Source organism: Gambusia affinis, linkage group LG09, assembly GCF_019740435.1.
Source record: "Gambusia affinis linkage group LG09, SWU_Gaff_1.0, whole genome shotgun sequence".
In the NCBI taxonomy this organism is placed as follows: domain Eukaryota; kingdom Metazoa; phylum Chordata; class Actinopteri; order Cyprinodontiformes; family Poeciliidae; genus Gambusia; species Gambusia affinis.
In genome coordinates, this window is record NC_057876.1 from 7,844,744 (window position 1) to 7,863,588 (window position 18,845).

At 38.1% G+C, this 18,845-nt stretch overlaps 3 protein-coding genes across 8 annotated transcripts; all 3 read left to right on the plus strand.

Moving 5' to 3' along the window:
- Positions 1 to 1,757: 1,757 nt before the first annotated feature.
- Positions 1,758 to 6,668, plus strand: prps1b (phosphoribosyl pyrophosphate synthetase 1B). Of its 4 annotated transcripts, none has more exons than XM_044128040.1 (8): positions 1,758 to 1,856; positions 1,938 to 2,115; positions 2,511 to 2,700; positions 3,560 to 3,658; positions 4,286 to 4,410; positions 4,569 to 4,742; positions 5,280 to 5,439; positions 5,583 to 6,668. In XM_044128040.1, exons 2-8 carry the CDS (start codon positions 1,994 to 1,996, stop codon positions 5,673 to 5,675), a joined length of 963 nt encoding a protein of 320 aa, XP_043983975.1. In that variant the 5' UTR covers positions 1,758 to 1,856; positions 1,938 to 1,993; the 3' UTR covers positions 5,676 to 6,668. The 4 variants fall into 4 exon arrangements, with proteins under 4 accessions (XP_043983975.1, XP_043983977.1, XP_043983974.1 ...); XM_044128042.1 differs by having other exon boundaries at positions 2,511 to 2,694; XM_044128039.1 differs by having other exon boundaries at positions 1,779 to 2,115.
- Positions 6,669 to 7,780: 1,112 nt separating this feature from the next.
- Positions 7,781 to 11,628, plus strand: LOC122836734 (solute carrier family 25 member 53-like). Of its 2 annotated transcripts, none has more exons than XM_044126549.1 (2): positions 7,781 to 7,922; positions 9,182 to 11,628. In XM_044126549.1, exon 2 carries the CDS (start codon positions 9,189 to 9,191, stop codon positions 10,062 to 10,064), a length of 876 nt encoding a protein of 291 aa, XP_043982484.1. In that variant the 5' UTR covers positions 7,781 to 7,922; positions 9,182 to 9,188; the 3' UTR covers positions 10,065 to 11,628. The 2 variants fall into 2 exon arrangements, with proteins under 2 accessions (XP_043982484.1, XP_043982485.1); XM_044126550.1 differs by having other exon boundaries at positions 7,818 to 7,922; positions 9,187 to 11,628.
- On the plus strand, positions 7,835 to 16,851 carry tmsb1 (thymosin beta 1). 2 transcript variants are annotated; one of them, XM_044126552.1, is made up of 3 exons: positions 7,835 to 7,922; positions 14,024 to 14,138; positions 16,402 to 16,851. In XM_044126552.1, the coding sequence occupies exons 2-3, from the start codon at positions 14,036 to 14,038 to the stop codon at positions 16,443 to 16,445; spliced, it is 147 nt and encodes a 48-aa protein (XP_043982487.1). In that variant the 5' UTR covers positions 7,835 to 7,922; positions 14,024 to 14,035; the 3' UTR covers positions 16,446 to 16,851. The 2 variants fall into 2 exon arrangements, with proteins under 2 accessions (XP_043982487.1, XP_043982486.1); XM_044126551.1 differs by lacking the exon at positions 7,835 to 7,922 and adding an exon at positions 13,093 to 13,242.
- Positions 16,852 to 18,845: the final 1,994 nt, after the last annotated feature.

The following is an 18,845-nucleotide window of genomic DNA, read 5'->3' on the forward strand; positions in this document are numbered from 1 at the left end:
AGTCCTTTAATCCTGGAAATGTTCTTTAGGTGATAGAAGGCCAACTTTGTAACTGTCTTTATTTGGCTCTGAATGTTCAGGTCAGAGTCCATCACTACTCCCAGGTTTCGGGCTGATTGCTGGTTTTTAGTTGTAATAACTGAAGCTGTGCACTGACTCTAGATTGTTCCTCTTTAGGTCCAAAAATAATAACTTCGGTTTTGTTTTGTGAATTATCATTAAGCATAATTCACACAAAAAATGTTGATGTTAAAAAACAAACATGTAAAATTTTAATTAAAATCTTAGTGTAACACAAAGATATAGAAGAAATTACCTAATAAATCAAAACCTTTATGACTATAAACATGATAAATGTTCATTAAAAATTTTTAAATAAAATGTCGTCATAGTGGCTGTCAGAGGCTTACATCATCACATTAACTTAATATTAACTTAGGGCTTTTACCATTTTTTCTATAATAAGATAGTTATAAAACATACCTTCAACCCTTTTTAAATTGAGTATATTGGTGCACAGTTTTGTATTTTGTATTTTTTTTCATTATCTCTAATCCACAAAAGGTCAACATGATACAGACAGAATAAGATTTATATGCCCTCTCCTAATATTATAATGTCCAATAATATGTTGCACCATTGCACCCTTGGCCATGTGTTAATTTGTGTTAATCCTTACACGTATCACGTACCAGGATTTAAATTATCATTCAGACATTATCATTCAGACGTCACTTAATTTGTTTAATGTTAGCCTGCTTCATTCATTTCAGCCTAGATCTATGAGCTGCAAGGAAAATAATTGTCCTGTCAAAGGATACTCCCACTTTAGCTATGGATCTGTGCAACTGCTCCAGAATAACTTTGGCCTTCTTTGCTGCTTCAGACTTCTAAGGCCTTCACATAGCAGCATTTAATATTTAGATTAAATCACATGCAGATTATGAACTAGGTGCCTTCAGAGAAAAATGCCTGGATTTTATCTTGTGGTATGGCCATAAAAAGGAGGAATAAAACAAATACACACACACTTTTTAATGTGTCCTTTCCTTCGGTTCCACATTTCTGAACTACTTAGTACTAAGTCAGTCACATAAAATGTAAATGAAACACAATGAAATTTGTTTTTGTAATAACATGACAATTTGAGAAAAAGTCACGTAGTTTTTATATTGCTGCAGGGCACTGCACAAAGCACATCAGTTTATTATTTTATGTGTACTTTGTAGTTTCATAAGCTTTAGCTTGATAAAAACAAATTTACTTCAACCCCCAAAAAGGTCAGAGATCTATGTAGATATGGAAACAGCAAGCCAATCCCCAGATTCCTGAGCTGTATTTAGAAACAGAGCACAAAGGGGTGTGTTCCATACTGAGAAGCCAGACCATTGAAAGAAACACCAGTTTTATAGATCGGTTTATAAAAAGAGGAACAAAAATACTTTAATAGCAATGTGAAAATCATGACTTTTAATTCTGTGGCTCTTACAAATTACAAAAATACTGCATAGAATTTAAGCAAATAAATAAATAAAAATAAGAATAGTTTAATCCATAACAGCAGCGCACTGACAGGATGTCTCGTGTCTTTTTCATTTGTTTCCTCAGTCAACAGCTTCCAGTACGGTGTTTTTTATGTACGCGTGTCTTTTTTTTTGTTTGCATGTTTTCTCTTTTGCTGCGCATTTGCACCTGTCGGCCACCGTATTTCAGTTACCTCGCTCGCGCACGATACCTCTTTTTCAGTTCCCTTGTCCAGGATGACGTAATCGCGGCACAGCGTAAGCGAAAGCAGCGTGCGCGCCCCCTTCGACAATGAGCTGCACGCGCGAGGTGTGGGACATAATGGAGGATAGGTAGGGAAACTCTGCACGGCTCGGTAAAGAGTAGCTTATCAACTGTTGATATATTTGTAGTTGTTCCCTCTGACTCGACAGCTTCTCGCTGCCGCAACCCGCCCGGTGTCGAACGACGACCCAAGCGACGCAACAAAATGCCGAATATTAAGATTTTTAGCGGCAGCTCCCATCCGGATCTTTCTCAGAAAATAGCAGATCGTCTCGGTCTTGAACTGGGAAAGGTTGTCACCAAGAAATTTAGCAACCAAGAAACATGGTAAGCTTTGTTTTTTTTTGTGTGTTTTTTTTTAAATTGCCTTAGAAATGCTTATTACGATTAAATGTCGTAACCTAGCGGTTTGTTAGCTGTTTATGTCGCGGTGAAAATTGCCGCGCAGTGTTTTCAGGAACTTGTAGTCCACGCATGCTTCAGAACTCACAATAACTTGTCTAATGGACAAGTGTGCAGACCCCCCAGCATTCAAATAATTTAATCCAGCTAAAAACCAAAAGAGTAGCGTCCCATGAGTCTTCATACTTTTCTTATCATCACTGTAACCCTTGATCAGGCCAAACCACATGGGGACACAAGCCATTGTTTATTCTGTTTCACATGTCCTGCTTGCTTGGCTCAAAGTGCTGTTTGTTTTCTCACTTCTCTTCCTCTGGCAGCGTGGAGATCGGGGAGAGCGTCCGGGGGGAAGACGTTTACATTGTTCAAAGTGGCTGTGGGGAGATCAATGACAACTTGATGGAGCTGCTGATCATGATCAATGCCTGCAAGATTGCCTCAGCCTCAAGGGTCTCAGCTGTCATCCCCTGCTTTCCTTATGCACGCCAGGACAAGAAGGACAAGGTGGGGGTGAGGGATATTTGTCTACTTACTTCTGTCATGCCATTTGCCACCCAGAATCATGACAAGAAGCCCACAGACATGTCCACCCACCCGCAGTCAGCCCTTGAGGCGCATTTACTTTCAGTTTTCGTTTTTTTGCATGATGTTATCAGCTCATTCCGATTGCACTGATTAGTTCCCACTTTATTTCGTTTGTTCATGTTCACTGTTATTTCAGCCTTTAAATCACATGGCATGAGTGGAATGTACAGTGCATGTACGCCTGCAGGTCACTTAATTTGAATATAATCAAAAAGTGGATTTATTTTTATTAAATGATAAAGTTAAGTGTTCACCAAACCATATAATACACTTCAAAAGTTTATTTCTGTTTGTAAGCTAATTGTGGATTATGAATAATAACTTGAAGAAACTATTTGTTATTCAGAAATGCTATGTTAAGGTTTTTACAATAATGGAGGCTCCTGACTAGACAGTTGTATAGCTAAGAGGAGTGAAAGTCTGAAGAGGGGATTTGCTACTTAGATCACTATGAAGAAGCACAACAATGGAATGCTTAGTGGAAGGAAAAATTGTAGTCAGATAAGATACACTAGTAAAAGTGATTTTATTTTTTTTTATTGAGATCTCCTTAGCTGTAGTCATTAGTACAAAAATGCTTCCAATATATACGTCTTATTTGTAAGAAAATGCATTATTAACTTTAAGTAAGTATCATTTGTCGGCGTTTAGTGTACACTTTGATAGATTTTATCCTTTTACTGGTACGACTGAAGTCTAGTGCTGAGCGTTATTTTTAGAAATGAGCCATGCCTGCTAGATTTTTTTTATTCCGTGTGACCGAGGGGATCTGTTTTCATCGCAGAGCCGGGCTCCTATCTCTGCCAAGCTGGTGGCCAACATGTTGTCTGTGTCGGGCGCAGACCATATCATCACAATGGACTTGCATGCCTCGCAGATACAGGTGGGTCACAGGAGCTTGAAACAAGGCTAGTCTACCTGGATTTTATTCATTCTTTTACCTGTTTTACCTGTTGTGTTTTGACCTTCTGTACTTGTTTATGTCTTGCTTTTTTTCTCCTTTATTTTAGCAGTGAACTTGGAACATTTAGTTTTACTACCGGTTGCCGTTAAACTGCACTTCTGTCTTAGCCTGCTTTATATGAGGGCGTTTTCATTGACTTCTGCCCAGTTTTACTTCTAAATAGATAAACAGTGTAACTTGGCTTCATTTTAGTTAGAAACCATAACGACTTGGTTTCAGGCGAAGATCTTCACCTGTCCTGTCTTTCCTATTTGACTCTGATGGTCATGGTGAAAGAGAGCACATATTTGTTAATATAGCGTAAAATCTGCTCATAATTTGTTTATTTTCTCTCTGCAGTCATGCCAGAAAACACACTTAAATGAGACATTTTCCATGAATAGTCTTAAGGGTACTGATGGTACCTTTTGGCTTGGCACACGTTGCACATGTGCAAATCAAATTTTGATTTGCATTGCCTTGAATTTGCATAGTTGTCGGCAGAGTGAGAAGTAAATCCGTGAGAACTGACCAGAGTGTGTTTATTTTATTTTTTATTTTTTCCAGGGATTCTTTGATATCCCTGTGGATAACTTGTACGCAGAGCCAGCTGTCTTGAAATGGATCAAGGAGAATATCCTAGAATGGAAAAATTCCATCATTGTGTCACCTGATGCAGGAGGAGCAAAGAGGTATGCCAGGTTTACCTTCAGTGTATATATATATCTATTTTTTGAAAGAATGTTCTCCAGGGGAGTGTTTTTTATTTTTTATGACAGAACATACCGACCTAACGAGCCATTTGAAGTGATTTCCTTCAGCTTGTGAACTCTGTGTCCTCCCTCTGCAGGGTCACCTCGATTGCAGACAGGTTGAATGTGGACTTTGCTCTAATTCACAAGGAGAGGAAAAAGGCCAACGAGGTTGACCGTATGGTTCTTGTCGGAGATGTGAGGGATCGCGTTGCAATTCTGGTGGATGACATGGCTGACACTTGTGGGACAATCTGCCATGCTGCCGATAAGTAAGCTGCGTCACACTACTTTTCAAGTAAACCTTGCTCCTTTTTAGTCTGCAATACTCTGGGATAGCATTGCATTTTATATACATGTTTTCCAGGTCTGGATAGGTATGAAAAATGGAATATAAAAATATATTTGTTTCCTGATTGCATTAGGTGTAACATGCTCTAAAACGTGCATTCATTCATGCATGATCTTTTATTTGTTTTATCTGTTCACCCATCCATCTCTTCAACTGCTCATTTCTGCCTATTCTGTGTTCTAATATCATTCATCTTTTCCTTCTATCATTCATGTAGTCATTCATATCTTCCATCCATCCCACCGACAGTACAGTTTTGTAATTGTCCTTTAAAACACATTTAAAACAAATTGTCTGATAAAGGGTGACATTTTGACTTGGGGAAACAAAATGTGTAGGATCCCTGAAGAAAGTGCGCAGCCCAACAGAAGGCTTAGGCATTTGTTAATTAAGCTCAGAGAGAACTACATTTGTATTGAAACACGTTTGATTTCCTGTGCTCTTGCTTTCACTCTAGACTCATCTCTGCGGGTGCCACAAAGGTTTATGCCATCCTGACCCACGGCATCTTTTCTGGTCCAGCCATTTCACGCATCAACAACGCCTGTTTTGAAGCTGTTGTCGTCACCAACACAATCCCTCAGGAGGAGAAGATGAAGCATTGTCCCAAAATACAGGTTTGAGATTTAAAAAAAAAGTCAAGATGTGAATAGACCAAGAGGATTTTATGTTTTAGTAGACTTTTGTGATTCAGACACTTGAGTTTGATGAACAGTTTGTTCAATCCAGCTCTGGTAATGTGTCTCTTTTCTTCCTCCAGGTGATAGACATCTCCATGATTCTAGCAGAGGCCATTCGCAGAACTCACAACGGGGAATCCGTGTCTTACCTTTTCAGCCACGTCCCCCTGTAGCAACGCCATCCTCTGTGCTCAGTTAATACCAAATACGAGAAGAGGGAATGCCCCCAAACACTACCATTAACAGAGCTGTTCTGCTAATTAACAACGTTGAAAACAACCAATGAATGACTCAGCCGTCATGTCTGTTACTAATGCAGCCCCCCGTCACCCGCCTCACTCGCCACCCTCCACCCTTTAAGTCTGAAATGAAATCCCTTGATGTTCAGGGAGCCGAAGCAAGCGCAAGTTTTAGACAGGCTTATTTATGTGTATGGGTAAATGAAGTATTTATCCACTGTGAACTTTGTGTTTCTTTCAGTGCATTTAACTCATGGTTTCTCCTGCTCGTCGTGTCACTTTGTTGTCAAAGAGCTTCTATAAATACCCCCGGCAGGTTCCAGTGCTCAGGAGAAGCATCTGTTATATAAAGCTGTTGCAGTGCTTTCTGTTACAATGAATGAGTGCCGTTTCTCTGTCGCTTGAAAGGATTACAGTGACTCCATTTGAATGTGCATTTAACTAGTTTACAGTGCCACTGAAGCTCCACTCAACCAAGAGTGCCTCAAAAGTCTGAAATGAAATTGAATTCCCCTCTAGTCTTCTACTACTCTCTTTTCTTCTTTCTTTGCTTTTGGTTTTCTCACTGATGAACAGCTTTCAGGTGTCCTAGCAGGCTGAAAACGAGATCTTTTTAGGATGTTTCTTTCGACTCTTGAGGTGCCCTCATTGAGTGGGGAATGCCCAGTGTCTCCAAAGTTGTTGTTTTTTTTGAGTCTAAAATGAAGATAAAGAAGTAGTCAGGTTTTTAGCTTGGGGTCTCTGCGGGCTGGAGCTTCCTTCAGAAATCTTCACCTGCTATTTTTGTGTTTTTGTTTTGTACGTCTGGAAGAAAAAAAGTTGTCATTAATGTGCAAAACTTGAGTCTTTGTGTTCTTTTACAGTAGAAGGAATGCACCAAGTGTTTGAGGGATGCATTCTCAATAAATTTGAATATGCCAAAATAAATCTGTAGTCTCCTCTTTTATCCTAAGTTAGTCACTGTTGAGGGATGGAGCTTACTTTGCATCACCTTGCAGAAGTTTTCAAACCAGCTGAAATTTTTCTGGTTTTCTTGCACAACAGCTCCAAACGTTTTTACTGTTCTATCAGTGGAGATTTGCAAACGTGATGAAAAAGTGTTTCAGGCTTTTGAGTTAAAAGCTTTGCAAATTCATGGTTGGGATGGGAAAAAAAGAGGAGTGATCTCTTGCTTGCATACATCATGAAAAGCATGTTTATATTCCAAACACAGAAGCCTCGTGCAGGTATGACAAGTTCAGAAGGCTTTCTCTTGATTAACCAAGCCTGTTTTCTAACTGGGTTTTTTTTTTCTCAATTTGTGCTTGCATGTGCAAAAGTCAAAACCGTTTCTTCTTTTGTAACGTTATGTTTCAGACAGACATACAGGAAGTGAAACTGTATTAATCTTCATTCCAAGAGCTTAACTGTGTTATCTAAACTCTCATTTCACTTCGAACTTTTTTATGGGTGGAAATAATCCCCTGTACTGAGTTTTATTTGCTTTATAAAATCACTAGTGGTTTTACCTAGTAATTTTTTGCTTTTAATGTATCTACAATTTAATTTCCACTAGACAAATCTAAGATATCTCTAATTAGAATTATAACTAATTAGAATAAAAAAGGGAGACGTATCAAGTTCTCTTTAGTCATAATTTAATCGATGTATCAGTAATTCACAGACAGTAATTCATTGTAAATCTTGAATTGAAGTCTCCATAGGACTGCAACTAAACCCGACATAATTTATATTAGCCAGAATGTAATTATGTAATTAGAAATTACTCAAACAAGCATTTTGTGTCTTCAAAAATTAACAAATATGTCTAGTCATCGGACATCTGGAGTGTAAGTATGGTGAAGCTGATTCTATGCTAAAATAGCCTGCCATATTTTAGGCATTATTTTATAGAGCTCTTAAACGGGGCTGCTGGTAATTTATCATTTAGATTACATTAATAGTTTGTCAGCACTGTTATGTAAAATATCTAAAGCAAGCAAATGCAATCATTCTCCACGACTACATCAGTTAAAAAGGTTTAGATTAGCACAAATCTCGTGTCTCACGCTGGTAAATTACGCGATGATGTAATTGACTGATTGTTGACGTAACCAATCGAGGTGAGCGGACCAGAGACACAGGCGGATTAACCACGAGCATCCTGTTATGTTTTTTTAAGCCGCTCCTCATATTGAAACGGTAAGTCTCTTTCTGTTTTCAAATGCTGAAATATTAAATTCGTCCAAACAGACGTTTGTGCGGCCTTAATTTAAAGATAAAAATAAAAATACCGGATTTAACTAAGACCACGTTTAGCCTCTACCATCTTTTGTGTGACTGACGACTGTGAGCTCGTTCATAAAAAATTAAAGCAGTTTTGTTTCATGCAACTTAACGTGATGGGGTTTTTGTTCTTTCTTTTTCCCGCTATTCAAAATCTTTAAATACGTTTCTGTATTGTACGTTACCTTTAGCGATATTTACTTTTTGAAAAATGTGTTTAGATTAATTTAAAAACTAACAATTGAGAAAAAAAAAAAAAAAAAACAGGAACGGGGAGCTATCATCACCAGGGGGGAATTCAGGCAGAAGCTGGGCTAGAACCAGTTGTTTTCTCTAACCCATTTGTTCCCAACCCTGTTCTTCAAGCTTCTCTTCTCCTTCATGACTTATGTGGCTCCTGGCTTGCTGCCACACACCTAACTTTAATGACAGGGTGATTAACAGGTTCAGCAGCACTAGATGACTAGATGTAGAGGAAAACATGCAATCATTTGAACCAGGCGTCTCTGTTCCAGATGAGTTGGAACAGAGATCTAACATGTGTAGGTCAAGGGGCCTGAAAACCAGGACTGGAAACTACTGCTGTAACCAAAGACGTTTCACTTGTGCATGTAAAAATACAGCAGACTTACAGTTCCAAAGATTTTAAGCCCTATAATTCTAGTATTTCAGAAAAAATACTGGCATGAGAAATACTATTTATTCTTTCTAAAGAGTAACTTATGAATGCAGTATATTTCCACAAATGTTTTTATTCGTGATGAGTAAGAATCGTCACTGCTGAGTGCATGCCTGTTATACTTATTGGCATACAATTGACAGCATGCAAGGCTTGTACCCTTTGGTGCCACTCCTTGTTACATGATTTGTGGTGCTAAAATGAATCTTGTCCAGTCTAGTGGGCTGAGTGGAAGAAATGGGCCTGTATCTCATATAATATCTTTGACTCAGGGAAACACAATGTCTAAATTATTAATACAATTGTTTATTTGAGATGACAAAAATTTTGTCCCAATTGCTTCCTTATTTTTTTTTCCAACTCTTTTCACACTTAAATATATTTTAAATTTTTAGTACACCGATAGAAATCGGTGTATTAAACCGATATATAAATATTGTGTTTTCGTCTCATATCAGTGCAAGACTAACACGATTTGCAAATGTAATTTTCCAAGCTCAGGGATGGCAGGAAGCCCTGATCGCCAACAAGGGGATGAAGGCCCCCAGAACACAATCATTCGCCTTCAAAGCTACTTACACGGAGGAACCTCCAGCTTTCTGTCAACGGTTCCCACCGTACTTGTTTTTCCCGTCTACAAGACCATTTTCCGTCAGCAGATCCACAACACCTCGGTGCACCAGGCGGTGGTACAGCTCTATAAAGAGGGTCCTCTGAAGCTCTATAGGGGCGTGGCTCCACCGCTCCTGATGAGGACCCTGAACGGCACGCTACTCTTCGGCCTCCAGGACACACTCCTCCGTCATCTTTCACTGTCAACCACCATCTCGGCCGCTGCCCTACCTGCTCTGGCTGGATTTGGGGTAGGTATCGTGGAAGCCGTGGTCTTCACCCCGATCGAGCGAGTTCAGAATGTGCTGCAGAATGGCCACAATGACAAGAGTCTTCCGTCCTTGAGGAGTGTTCTCATGAAGTTGAAGGTAGAAGGGATTAGCCAGGGCTATTACAGAGCCTTCCTGCCCATCGCAGCCCGCAACGCCCTCGGCAGCTCCCTGTATTTTGGCCTGAAGGGGCCTGTGTGTGCCGTCGTGGCGGGGCAGGGACTCTCTCCCACGGCCTCCTCATTCGTCTCAGGAACGCTGACCTCCATGGTTATCAGCTTGACTCTGTACCCTCTGTCTGTGCTGGTAGCAAACATGCAAGCACAGGTGGGAGGAGAGGTTAAGGGTGTCGTTGCATGTTGGAGGCAGCTGTGGGAATCTCGGAATCATAGCTTGGTTCCGTTGTATCGAGGAGGGAGCCTTGTTATCCTAAGGTCATGCATTACGTGGGGAATCACCACAGCTATTTACGACAGACAACAGAAAGGATCCTCCTGAACGTGGATGCTGAAAGTTATTCTGCATCAACCCTACTTCTCATTAAGTGCAAATATGATAAAAGACTTTGTTCTTCTGATTTAGTAGGTTTTTGAAGTTTAGGCCTTTCTTACAGAAGAAGTTCTGATTCGCCAGAGTAAAACTCAGGTGTTCTATGTCTCAGTTAAAATTACTCCTGGACCTCTGACTGTGTTTGAGCCGTTATTTGCAAGAAAGCTGATGATTGTTCTCACAGGAAACTGAGGTTGGAGGAAGTGGGATTTCTTTGTGCAACTTGTACAGAGAATTACATGTTGAAAGTATTTCTCAACAAAAAAAGCTCTTTGACAGGAAAGTCTAATAGTGAATGATGTTTCACTTGCAATTGAAATAAATGTTATTTTACTGGATTTTTTTTGTTTTTGTTTGTTTTACACTTCCTTTAGTTTTCTGCAGGTACTGGCAATGTTAAATGTCTTGTTCAAGGTATCTGTTTATTGGTGGAGCGCCACCTCCTGGATCCAGTTCCTGTGTAAATAATCATCAGTTTCTTTGTATTTAACCACCCAATGCAAACATGGTTGATGAAACCACATAGAATTGTTTTTATGTTTTTTGGGGGGGTTTTTGTCAGTGGAGTTGTATAACATTAAAAATTGGATTAATTTTTGGACCAACGTGGCTCCAACCTCTGGGACCAATTAATCTCGATTTGCTATGAATGAATGAAATACAAAGAAAATGATGTTCTGCATGTCAAATATGAACTGCTTATAACAACCTGACTTGCAAATACTGACTGATCTCTTTAAATCAGTCAGTATTTAAAGCACACCTGCCTTGATGAAAACATCATGTTGCCTGTTTTATATGCAACAATGCAAACTAACATCATTACTGCTAAGAAGCTTTGCTGAATATTTCTCATGTTCCTCAAGTTTTAAGCAGATTATGGTGCTGTTTTTTTTTTGTTTTTTTTAAACTGCCTTTATTCTTGTTGACTTTTCTGGGAATCTGTGCTCATTGCAATGGTGTTACATATTTGCGAAAGATATAGTCTGATATTTTTTACTAACGTAATGGTTAAGCTTGCGAACACAGTCAGTGTCTGCATTGAACAAATGTGATCAAATAACCATGCAGTAAGAAAAATGGGCGCATATGCTTAATAGAAGATCCCCCCCCCCAAAAAAAAAAAAAAAAATTGTATCAGTGAAAAATGAATCAAGGGTTTACCTTTAAATGCATGTTGACTGAACATCAATTAAGACAATGTTACATGCAGCGCAATATCAAGACACTCGTATACACTATCCTGTTGTTGTCGCTATGAGGTTGGTTAAACAAGGTAGCAGCTTAAGACGTGGTTTACAGGCAGCCAGAAAAAAAACATCTGTGTCAGTTTGACCTTTTAATTATTCATTGTCTTCCAGATTGTCAATTTAAATTAATCTTAAATGATTTTATTTTTATGCATTTTGTATCAGTGATTGTTGTTGGTGTCTCTTTAAGGTGCTGAAAAACCATTCAACTGATGTTTGAATAATAAACTCTTTTTGCCTTTAAAAAAATGTTTAGTCCTTATTTACAGTTTTCATGTAGAAATATAGATACAATTACATATTTACATATACTGTAAAAAAAAATTTAAAAAAAGGACAGACATTTTTTACTGGCTGACATAAATACTTTCCTATGCATTTCGGCAAAAAATTAGGACACCCCATTAAGTATTTATTTATTTATTTATTTATTTTTTATCAAGAAATGTTCACAATTCAAAATCTAATCTATTTTTTTAAGTCTGGAAAAACAAATAAATGTACCTGCAAACAGACAGAAAAAAAAATCTACATTGTTTCACTCATAAGACAAAGATTATCTACAAAAATGTGTATTCTACCTGAGAAAGAAGTTTGGTTTCTCTACTTTCTCATAGCGAGTGTTGCTCCCTTTATTTGAAATAGCAAAATCTGGGCTTTGACTAGTCCCTTTTGACAAGATAGATTTACTAGAATGTTTTAGGTTATCGTCACATTGAGAGCACGGTCCTGCTTAAGGATTAAACTTTCTTGCAGATGGTCTCCATGCTGCACAACGCTGATATAGTGTCTGATTTGTGGTTGATGATTTGACCATTTTTAAATTGTTGATGTATTATTTATTTCTATGTTTTTATGTTTTGACTCCATTTGATCATCTAGGACCTTACATGTTTAGAGGTCAGATCTCAACCAAAAACATCTTAGGTGAACAGGTTGTTTGGTTTGAAATTTGCATCTTTTTTTCTTGTCTTTAAAAGATTTACAGTACTTTCAATATTTCCTTGGCTTTGGAACTACCACAGACAGTAGCAAGAATGAAAAGCACAAAGATGGTCTGATCAAAGATTGACCTAATCATTCTGCTGTGATTACAGAACATTTGTGAAGAAGGGATACTTAGTCAAAAATATTATTTAGCTACCTGTTTAAATCAATATTATTCTGTTCTTATTGTTTTTCTTATAGCTATAAAAATTTACATGAATATATAGTAATGTTCCCTACATAAACTTTGGGGAGTTGGTGTGTGTTTGGTTGTGTGTGAAGTGCAAAATGACGAGGGCAGCATCTATGCAAGATCCGCCACTGTATTGAAGTGCTGTGTTACAGTGAACCAGCACTATCACTTCGCATCGGATCAATATACCATGCTCGCTTTTTTTCCTCATCAAGATGCAATAATAAACTAATCTTATCAATTATACATTGCTGCATTCTCTTTCTGTCATCCATTATCGGCAAGTGGTGTCATGTCAAATGCAGACCACTAGATGGAGATGTTGTAAAAGATTCAACATTACAATCGTACGTATTATAAAATGTACGATTGTACGCACAATTCTAAAAGCCCTCGCTTCTCTTGCGATAGGTAGGGGCGATAAAAAAAAATAATAATAATTAAAAAAATAATTTATCTAAGGAACAAATTGAGATAACAGGACCGCTGGTGGAAGTACACTAAAGTGTAATATGACGCGTGTCCAGTTGAAATGCTTCCCTCTGATGTGTGGGAGCCAATGAGAAGCACAGCAATAGAGTCCATGTTGGCGTGCAAAAGGGCGTGTTGTGCCTATTTAAACCCCGAGCTTTGCACAGATTACACACAGGCGCATCTTACCTTGAGAGAACCGTCTCGCAAAGCACCGCTATACCAGGTAAAAACGCCTTTTTACCACTTCTGTCATTTGGCAAATTAAACTTTGGGCTTAAAAAAAAAAATACAGAATCGGTGTAATCTGAAATAAATTATTTTATGTTTATGAGGTCTCACGAGTCTCTGCCAGGTGTTATATAACGTTTTTTGCTGTAGGCCACTGTAAAGCAATGTTGTTTTTGCATGCGAATTGCCCGGTTATACCGTTCAGCTAAAGCTGACACTCCTGCATTCTTCACTGTAAGGGAAGCTTGACTAATAAATCACTTAATGCTATTGTTTTGTCGCATCGTACATCCGCTTGTTTGTACATTTCATGTGGTTCAGATTTTAGTCATGCAGTTAAGATGTTAGTGGGTTGTCAATATCCCACAAAGATTGTGCCTTTAATTTTGCATGCATAATGAATACTTGTGTAGTTTTTCTGAAATAAGTATTAACCTCATTTCATACGACGCATTTCAATATCCACACACAAATGCACCATTTGCAAAAACTGCAAATGATGAGCAGTTTCATCATTTTACCTCCCCATTCAGTTTATCTCACTGCAACAGTGAAATGTGTGAACAGAATCCTAACAAAAGCTCTCTGTTGAGGGTTTTGCATAAAATCTGACTAGCCTACGTGTTATGCCTTCAAAATAGACCTCTATTGATTTTTTTTTTTCAACCTAGGTGTAACTCAGTTTTTTTTTTACCCACTCTGTATGGGCATGCGCTGCAGATTGCTTGTCGTATGCACCTCATATTTGCGTTCGTCTTCCCCCTCTTTTCACACAGAACTCTTCCAAAATGGGCGACAACAACCCAGTCAATCAAGAAGTGGAGCAGTTTAACAAGCAGAAGCTCAAGAAGACGAACACAGCAGAGAAAAACCGACTCCCAACCAAGGAGGGTAGGTGTCAAAAGGGAGAGGGGAGCGGAGGGGGAGTTGTGAGAGTCTTTGGGTTAACAAAAGTTGGTCTTGTCCACACCTGTTTCAAATTTTACCTTTTCTTTACTTGGCTCCATTGTGCTTCAACTCCTCCCTTACTAGCCTTCTGAGAGGCAAACATTGCATCACAGATCAGAAGAGTGTACACACCCAGCCTCCAGAGAGCAAATCCCTCTTTCCTATGAAATGTCCATGCATAATGCCGCCCACAAGTGCATTATGCAAGTGATTGATTTATATGTACCTGTTTTATGTTTTTACAATTATCATAAATTTTATAACCCCAAGGAGCTTCCTTGCTTCTTGATGTGTACGAGGAGAAAATGTACTGTTTTTGTTTGTTTGTTTTAAATAGCAACCATACAGGAGAGTAATTAATTTAGGATCTCTTTTTACATTTGAAAAGAGCCTCAAAAATGCTCATTCTTTGCCACCAGAGGCCCAGAGGCTGATCTACCTCTTTCTTAGTCTAAATCTAGCCCAGACTGGTGTGTCCCCGGGGAGGCAGGGAAACGGGAGGCTCTGCTGGCACATGTTCATTTTATGAGTTTTTTTTTTTTTTATTGGAACACTTCATAAAAGAAGGAAGATAAATTTATGGTCGTCATAGCACAATGGTAGCATTGAATTCACTGTCCTCTTTAAAACAGGATGATGGAAGATTTAATACCATAGACACTAGAGTAATTAATGCAAAAAATATTGAATAAGGATGTTCATAACTCTATATACCTCCAGTCAGTTATTGAAGATGCTGCTCATGCCTGGTGGTTGGTTTAACGTTTTGGTAATAATGGGCTGAAGGCAATTTTTATTTTTTATTTGTATTTTTTTCTGAAAGAGTAACTTATATGTAGACTAACAGATAGTGGCAGCTCTTATAAGTTATTTTTTTCTTTTTGAACAACCTCTGCCCTTTTACGTGATTTTTCTTTCTGTTCATATCTTTCATAAATTCTGTTAAATAGGCCCTTTGAACCACTGATAATTTTGGAAAGGCATACAAAAACCTTTTCAAAGGTTTTTGTATGCATTATGTGTTGTGGCTTTCATTCTGTTATGAAAGCCACAACAGAATTTCAGAAGGTTTTTTTCTTTTTGTGCCAATATTACATTTTGCTTTGCATTTATTAGAGGCAAAAATTGACAAAAAAACCCAACTCATTTACTTTCTCTTTCTTAAATAAACGCTCATTACAAAAATAATACCCTATAAAACTGGCTAGTGTTGCATTTTTATCTGAGAAGATCTGGTTTCCTCTGACACACCCCTGGTTGTGCTCTCCACCAGTAGGTGTGTCAGTACCAAGCCCTTCTCAGTCAGTACCCACAATGGAATTTGTCCTGTGTTGCTCTGACTTTGACTGCCTGAATTTCAGATAAAATACAATTAAAATGAAGTTTAGAAAGAAGAAACCAACGTATGTGACTTACGTATTCAAGGTTACTGGAAGGCCACAACTTTAAAATAGAAAACATTGTATGAAAACCCCAAAAATATGTCGATATTTTTTTAGTACTACTTCTGCAGTACTTTAGAACTCACCTGACGCACAATTTGAACCTTATGAACAAAAGTAAATTTTATTCCATTGATCCCAGTATACATCCACTATTCAGCAAGACGGTAAATGGAAACGTATGCTTCAAAGACGGAACAGAACCTGACGTTCGTCAAAATCCATCTCATTTCCTTGTATTAGACTTTCTTCCAATGCACCAGCATGCATAGTAAGACAGGAAACATTGGGACAGCAGTTTTAGATTGAAGTGCTAGTTTGTGGTATTTTACAGGAGTGCTTCTTCTTCTGTATTCCACGCACACCTGATCATTTTTGGAAACTCAGAGGTTGAAACGTCTGACACTGGAATGCAGTTCAGAAAATTTATGTGGAAAACCATCTACTGTGGTAGTTGCTACATAAACACAACTACTCTATTACTGGTTGAAATTCTAGAGTATTATAAATACCATTACCACATATCCACAATCACTACTGTGTGCAGTGCATGTATTTATGATACAGGACCTCTGTTTTAGAAAAATCTAACGGTTTTCAAATTAACATAATTGTTTTTTTTCCTGTTTCTCCTTTCAACCCTGCATAAACCTTCTCTGACAGAAGGTTGTGAACAAAATATTTGACAGTAATCTTATATTTCACAGTTTGAAAGTCATTCCAAAGATCCGATCCTCATCGATCTGTCTTTTGTGCTCACACAGAAATTGAAGAAGAGAAGAAGGCCATGAAAGAGGGGAACAACTGAAACACTCCTGCCATGATTTTCCTTCCTTCTTCTTCTGTCCTTCTCGATCACCTTGCTTGTCTTCCAGTTCAGAGTTCTACATCTACATCTTTACTGCTGTCTGCCATGTTTTAATGGAAATGGGTTTAAAGGTCGCTCAAAGTGATCCATCTTATATCTAAATGTAATGGGTGCTTCTTGTGCTCTTTCTCAAGATTTTACACAGTGTTGAACCGAAGGCGGTAAATTGTGAGTGTTGGACGTATACTTAAACAAAAAAATGAAAATGCAAATATACTGCAATGACGTAATTCACTGTTACCAATACCAAAAGTATGCCTGTAAATGGTGCATTTAATGAAAATGTAGAGAATAAAGGAAAAAAAAAAACATATTTTTGCTTTAATAAAAATCAACGTGACAAATGGTTTGCTTAATGAGTCGCTGTGTTCAAAATTCACTTTTAACATGTCAGATGTTGTAATCATTCAAGAACCATAAGAGGTTTTTTTTCAAAACATGCCTCACATTTTTTACATTCCAATATTTTCAGCCAGATGTTCTGTTAGATACAAATATCAAGTAAACTGAGAACACACAATGACCAGAGATTTATTTTGCACAGTACTTTAGTAAAATAATAGTAATAAAATATCATCCTATACAAAATTGCCACTGTCAGTTATAAGATGGTGCAGGATTCAATTTAAAGCCTGTTTCGGTTTGCCTTACATAATCCTCAAAACATCCTTTGCAAGAGCTGGAATCAAAATATCTATGTTATTTTTTGTGTTGTCGGCATTCTGATGAAGGTCCCTCAACCGCCAACAGGTCTGGGCTTGGAGGGACAGAAGAGTGGTTAAGAATATATTTCTATCTGAGCTGGCAAGACAGTTTATATCTTGGTTTTTCAACCTAAGTTTTTATTTCTAAATGCAATGACATATTTTGCGACTGTTGCACTTGCTGTTCTTCCTAAATGACAGAATACACGGAATAGAGCAAACTTGTGTTTGTGTTTCTGCCGAATGCATCCTGATTGATTTCTTTTCCCAGACTCTTTTTGCAAATAGCTTAGACTTGTGCGGGATTTTTCCACACCATCTCTGTTGGGACATGTTTTTCTCACGGCATGCAAGTACATGACAGGAAAAATCATTCATGCAAACTACTTTGGTCATTTTACATTACTGTGGAGTAAAATTGTCCCACACTACTTTGCATGGTTGTTTTAATTCAGCAGCAGCTGAGATTTTTGAACATGGAGCTCAGGTTTGAGGTCGCAGAATCTCAGATTAATCAAAGTCCATACCTTGATTAGGCCATTCCAAAACCTTGTTGTTGCCTCTCTTGTTGCCATGTGCTTTGAATAAATGTGGGGTTTTTTTTTGTGTTTTTTTTTTTTTTTTGCAAAACTGACTAAATTCTTCTTTAGCTTTAGATCACAGAATGATGGTCAGGCATTCTTGAGAACTTTGTGGCACCATGCAGAATTCATGGATCCATCAACTGCAGCAAGTCATCCAGATCCTGAAGAGGCCCTAGAATACCATAGACCACAGTCATTGAAGACAGCACTGACAAGTCTGCAATAGTTGTCGGAGAGGTTGAGAGACTTTAGGTCAGGGGTGGCGACCCAGTTCATTATTAAGAACCAAATAAAGCTCATCATCACCATAAAGAGTCTCACAAAAATTAGCTTTATACCACATAGCTAGCTGAAACAGCATTTTTCTTAGTCTCTAATGCTTTAGTGGGACACCTGACAGTGTTAATTTTTTTTTTTTTACAAGTGTCTTTAAGCGTGTGTTCTTTCACCTGTGTCAGTGAAAACAACAATGATTAGACTTAAGTGTAGTAAAAATTAATTCATAGACATAGAGAACTTTTGAGCTCTGTCCTCCAAACTGGTGGATGTGGACGTGTCTCATGCAAAACATTTTTTAAACATGGAGGACTATTTACTCACATGGCTCAGATTTGTACATATTTGAGGGTATTGTGGTGACCTCTACCATTTGGGAGTTTAACCCTTATTTTTGGTGCAACAACCAAAGATCATTACTTAGCCCTCTTTAAAAACTTCCTGGATTCACTCCTGCTCAATGGTTCTAAGGGGCATTTAATAAACAATATTCAAGCATTAATACAAATTAAACCTTGCATAAAGGTTAAACACAGTGGGTCGGATGATAAACATCGTTATTAATTTGAATTCTCATAGGAGTCTCTGTTTCTTTCTAATTTCTCTCAGTTTTGTTCTGTTTTCTTCCGCAGTAGTAAAATCGCTCCATATCTCAAATCCACAAACTTGCCACTCTGAGCGTCACCGCGATGCGCACAGCATTGTTTTTGTTAATGTGATCCGAACCGGTTTGCTTTTCCCCTTATGCACCAGAACCTGCTCCGCAAACTCTGAAC